Source organism: Belonocnema kinseyi, chromosome 5 (assembly GCF_010883055.1).
Source record: "Belonocnema kinseyi isolate 2016_QV_RU_SX_M_011 chromosome 5, B_treatae_v1, whole genome shotgun sequence".
Taxonomy (NCBI): domain Eukaryota; kingdom Metazoa; phylum Arthropoda; class Insecta; order Hymenoptera; family Cynipidae; genus Belonocnema; species Belonocnema kinseyi.
This window is the reverse complement of record NC_046661.1, coordinates 28,356,120-28,360,732: the sequence shown is the minus strand read 5'-3', so window position 1 is coordinate 28,360,732 and position 4,613 is coordinate 28,356,120. Positions and strand designations below refer to the sequence as shown.

Genomic DNA, 4,613 nt, shown 5'->3' with positions numbered 1-4,613 from the left:
TTTCTACGAAGCGCGACTCTCATTGGGCGGGCGCTTTGTCGTTTGAGCCTTTTGTCACGGATCCATATTTTGCTATGCCGTCTACTTTTATCCATTTATATCTCTCATTATATTTAGCTTCTCTTATTTTATTTTCTATCCCTGGCGGACCGCAGAAACCGAATGGAACCTCTACGAAGTACCCGTAAAGACCCCATTGAGTCCCAATTCGATTCCTTTTTAAAAAACTAAAAAAAAAACAGCAAAATCAACTTTTCAATTGTTGAATTTCGGATTCTACGTTAAAATTTGTATTAGGGACTCACGGAGTAATCGCACTACTTTTTCTTACAGAGTTAAAAACTTGAAAACAATAAAATACCTGTCATTTACATGGGTTGAAGGCGCCTTCAAGTGCATCTTCTTTTAGTAGCAGTGAATAAGCGTTCCGTCGCAAACTTCAAGAATTTCGTCTGGATGCTAGCGCCACGCAGTGGAAAACTCAGACAATAACGCTGCGTTGCAAATGAGAGGGAATTTACAATTAATATTCGCGCGCGACATACCACTTGAGCTGTTATGGATGAGCTTGAAGTCACCTTCAGCAGAAGTTAATGACATTTTTTTATATTTTTGACGCTGCAAAAGAAAAGTATTGTGATTACTCCGTGAGTTTCTAATAGAAAATGTAACGTAGAATCCGAATTTCAACAGTTTAAAAGTTGATTTGGCTGTTTTTTTTTTTAGTTTTTTTAAAAGAACCCGAATGGGAACCCAATGGGGTCTTTACGGGTACTTTGTACAGGCTGCATTCGGTTCCTTCAGTCCGCTAGGGATTCCTTGCTTAAAAACTTCTTTATCTCTTTCTATCAAATCTTGTTGTATTTTCATTCCCCTTCCATGCGTTGCTTTTACCCATTCTTCTGATCAACCACACCTATTCAAGTACCTTTCTCTTTCTTTCATTCAATAATAATTCCCTCTTCCATTTTCTCTTTCCTTCAAGCACGCTTTCACTATATATTCATTATTCACTTGCTCTCCAGCAGTCTTTCTTTGTATTTTCAAGCCCTGTTACCTGTTCTTACTTTGATTTCTTCCCTATTAACTTCCTTTAGAACTATATACCATGGCGTCCATCTGTCCAATCCTAGCGTCAATCTAATGTATTTTTCTTGCAACTACTCCACCTCTTCATATTCCTTCCATCCCCATATTTCAAATCCATACATTAGAACACTCAGTACAAGCGCCTCAAACATTCTCATTCTTCTCTTGTAGTATTCTTTAAATAAGTTTTTCCCCTTTGCCCCATACTTTCTTCATGACCATATCTGCTCTTTTAATTCTTTCTTTGACGTGATCTCTTACATTCCTGTTTTTCTTAAATACAAATCCCAGGTATATAAACTCCTTGACTTCTTCAATACCTTCTCCCCTCCACTTCCAAACCACTCTTCCCTTCTTTCCACTATTTTTTCTCCCAAAAAACAAAACCTTAAACTTTTCTACATTTAAAACCAATTTCTTTGCTTCTAAATACTTCTCTAGTCCTTTTATTATATTTTCCAAAACCTCTTCTTCTTTAGCTACTATTACCACATCATTCGCGTATGCTAAAATCCAAAATCTGTCCCCTTCTACCAGTGAACCTCCCCCTAACCCATTCTTAAAATGTTCCTCCATGTCCGCTATGAATGCGACAAAAAGAAGCGGAATCAGAGGACATCCCTGTCTTAATCCTACCTCCGTGCAGAATTCTTCTGATGTTTTATTTCCTACCTTTACCTTATCTCTCGTTTCTTTCTAAATTTCCCTCACTCTATCTATCAGACCTATATTTATTCTCCTGTTCGCCATTACTTCCCACAATTTTTTTCTATCTATCGATGGGAACACTGCTTTTAAATCGACAAAGAAGGCACATACTTTTCCTACTTTTTTCTCAAGTTTCTTCTCTATCACGTGTTGGTGAATATAGATAATATCTATAGTGATTCTACCTTCTCTGAAACCTGCCTGATTCTCTGGTAGTATTCTTTTCGCTTCTACTTCTTTTTTTAGTCTCTCGGTTAACACCATTGCATATACATTGTAAGCTGTGTTCATTAATCTTATTCCCCTGTAGTTTTCTGTTTTACCCTTTTCTCCTTTCTTAAGAATTGGCGTTATCAATCCCTCCCTCCACTCTTCCGGAAATCCTTCCACGTTTCCATACTCTTTTTACGGCCACTCTTAGCTTTCTTCTAGCTTCCCCGCTACTGTACATCCAGGCCTCGTTACCTAACCCTACACTTCCTCATGCTTTGCCCTTCTTTAATCTTTTAATCTGCGCTACTATCTCTTCATCTTGCAACTCCTTCTCTTCTTCTAATTTACTTCTCGCCCAACTCTCAGTCTTTTTTTCACCCATGCCTTAAGACATTTCTTTGAAATGCACCCCCCATTCATCCATGATAATCTTATCCCCTATTAACCCTTTTTTCTCCTAATTTGATTAATAAACCTCCGTGCCTCCCCTTCTGTTTTAATTTGACTTACTTCTTCCTCTAATTTCTTTTTCATATTTTCTTCTTTCTGTTTACATAACTCTATATACTCCTTCCTGGATGTGACGTCATTTTCCTTTTTCCCCTCCTCCAAAGTTTATACTTTTTTTTAACCTCCTTTTTTCTTTTTCTTACATTCTTTGTCTCACCAAATTTTTGTCCAATTTTTTATCCTTTTCCGATCTATTCCTAAATTCCTTTGTGACTCTAGTCTTCTTGACCTTTTCTTTCAACTTCTCCCATACTTCACCCAACACTCTCTTCTTAAACTCTTACTTTTCTATTTTTCCTATATAATTCTTCTTTGTTTCTTCAGTCCACACTTCTTTCTCGAATAATTTTCTCGTATTCTTTGTTAATTCATTCCTTATTCTTCTTTCCAGATAAACTCTTAATGGACGTGTTGCTTCTCACATATGTAAATTCCCCTTCTTCGTCCCCTTTCTTATTGCCATTAAGTATGTACCATCTCTTGTCTCCTAGCATCCTTAGAAATTGCTTTTCCACGCTATTTATTAACTGGCATTTCGAGTATCCCCCCCCCCCTTCCAGGTACATATTACCTTTCCTCGCTATTCTAGTATTAAAATCCCCCCCGCCCCTATTATTAGTATTTCTTCTTCTTCCTCATTATCAAACTTTTCAATGTTTTTCCTAACCTCTTTCATTCCCAGTCTTTTTCCTCTGTCCTGTAAATATTTAGTATCGATATAAATTTAAATGAAATGTATACCAGTTCCCTCCACAGGCCCTGTTGTAAGTTAATTAAGAATTGAGAAACGATTTATAATCTGTCAAAGCGTTATTGGTAAAGTGAAATGCCACAAGTGCACTTTGAGAAGGCATATTGAAAATTTAGTGTGATTAGTTGAAGAAATATCAGAAAAATAGATTATATTTTCTAGACTTTGATGTAAAATAAAATTTCAGAGGAGCAAGAAATCAGCCCAAAGAACAATGATTGGTATTGCAGCTGCTTTTCATGTAGCTAGAAATAACAACAAAATGGTTGAAACTGATCTGAAGAGAAAATTGTCGGCTACACGTCACTGCGTTCATTTCCGTTTTTATTTTAAGAATTTTAAACTGGTGCATGAAAAATATAATAGATCCAGTGATTCCAGCAGTGAGATAGTAGTATATTGTACTGGTCTATCCAGCTTGAGTTATTATATTAATATAAAAAATGAAATGTACAGGACGTAAATCTTAACTTTGACATGAATGGAGGGTAGAAACTTTCTAAAGCTGTGTCTACTTGTGCTATCGACTGAGGAAAGTTACGAACCTGATCGTGTGCATCAAAAGTACACCGAAGGAATAGCAGCAAATAAATTCAAAGGATTTAGTGTTGAAAGCGATGTATTCTTTCTTGAGCTTAAAATGCCTAAGAAAATTATGAAAACGTTTCTCAGATATGGCCAGCAGTTCTTTTGATTGGTTTAAATGAAAAAGTAGTAACAGATTTGAAATTAGGAAACATCATGATTTAAAAAAATTATAGCGATTGGTCTGAGGCATGTGCATCACAAAGTAAAGCAAAAAATACAAAGACTGTGTGCATTCGCTAATTTTCACGAGCGACTTCTGGAAATTATTTCGCCACCTGAGTTCCTTTTATTGCTAGGATTTGATAACATACTTTATTCACTTTTGTTTTCATTGAAATTCCTGCTTTTAATGACAACTCATGTAAGAAGTTGTTAGATGAAGTTGACAAATAGCGAGCTATCTACAGCTTGGGTCGTCTCAAGCACGTTGGAGTGTTTTATGATTTTAAGAAAGTCAAAGCATGTTTTGGGAATACTATCCAACCAAATTACGAAAAAAAGAAATGATTTTTTCAAAAAGTCCTACTGTGATTTAAAAATCAACGTTACGCAAATGGATCATGTGATCTATTTCCACATAGAAGACGTTTTGAAAACGGGAAGAACGTTACCTTTTCCTTTTTTTCCATTTAAATAAAATTTTAACTGTCTTTACCCATAATACAAAGCCATAAATATTTGATGACCCTTCGAGTTAGAATATCTGATCACAAAAGGCTTTAGCTTCAATTTTTGCAATAACTATGCATTTATT

The 4,613-nt window shown here is 35.8% G+C and overlaps 1 protein-coding gene across 1 annotated transcript; it reads right to left on the bottom strand.

Annotated features, from left to right (window-relative positions):
• Nucleotides 1-1,266: 1,266 nt before the first annotated feature.
• On the bottom strand, nt 1,267-1,665 carry LOC117173577. The gene has a single exon (XM_033362220.1). The coding sequence runs from the start codon at nt 1,663-1,665 to the stop codon at nt 1,267-1,269; it is 399 nt and encodes a 132-aa protein (XP_033218111.1).
• Nucleotides 1,666-4,613: the final 2,948 nt, after the last annotated feature.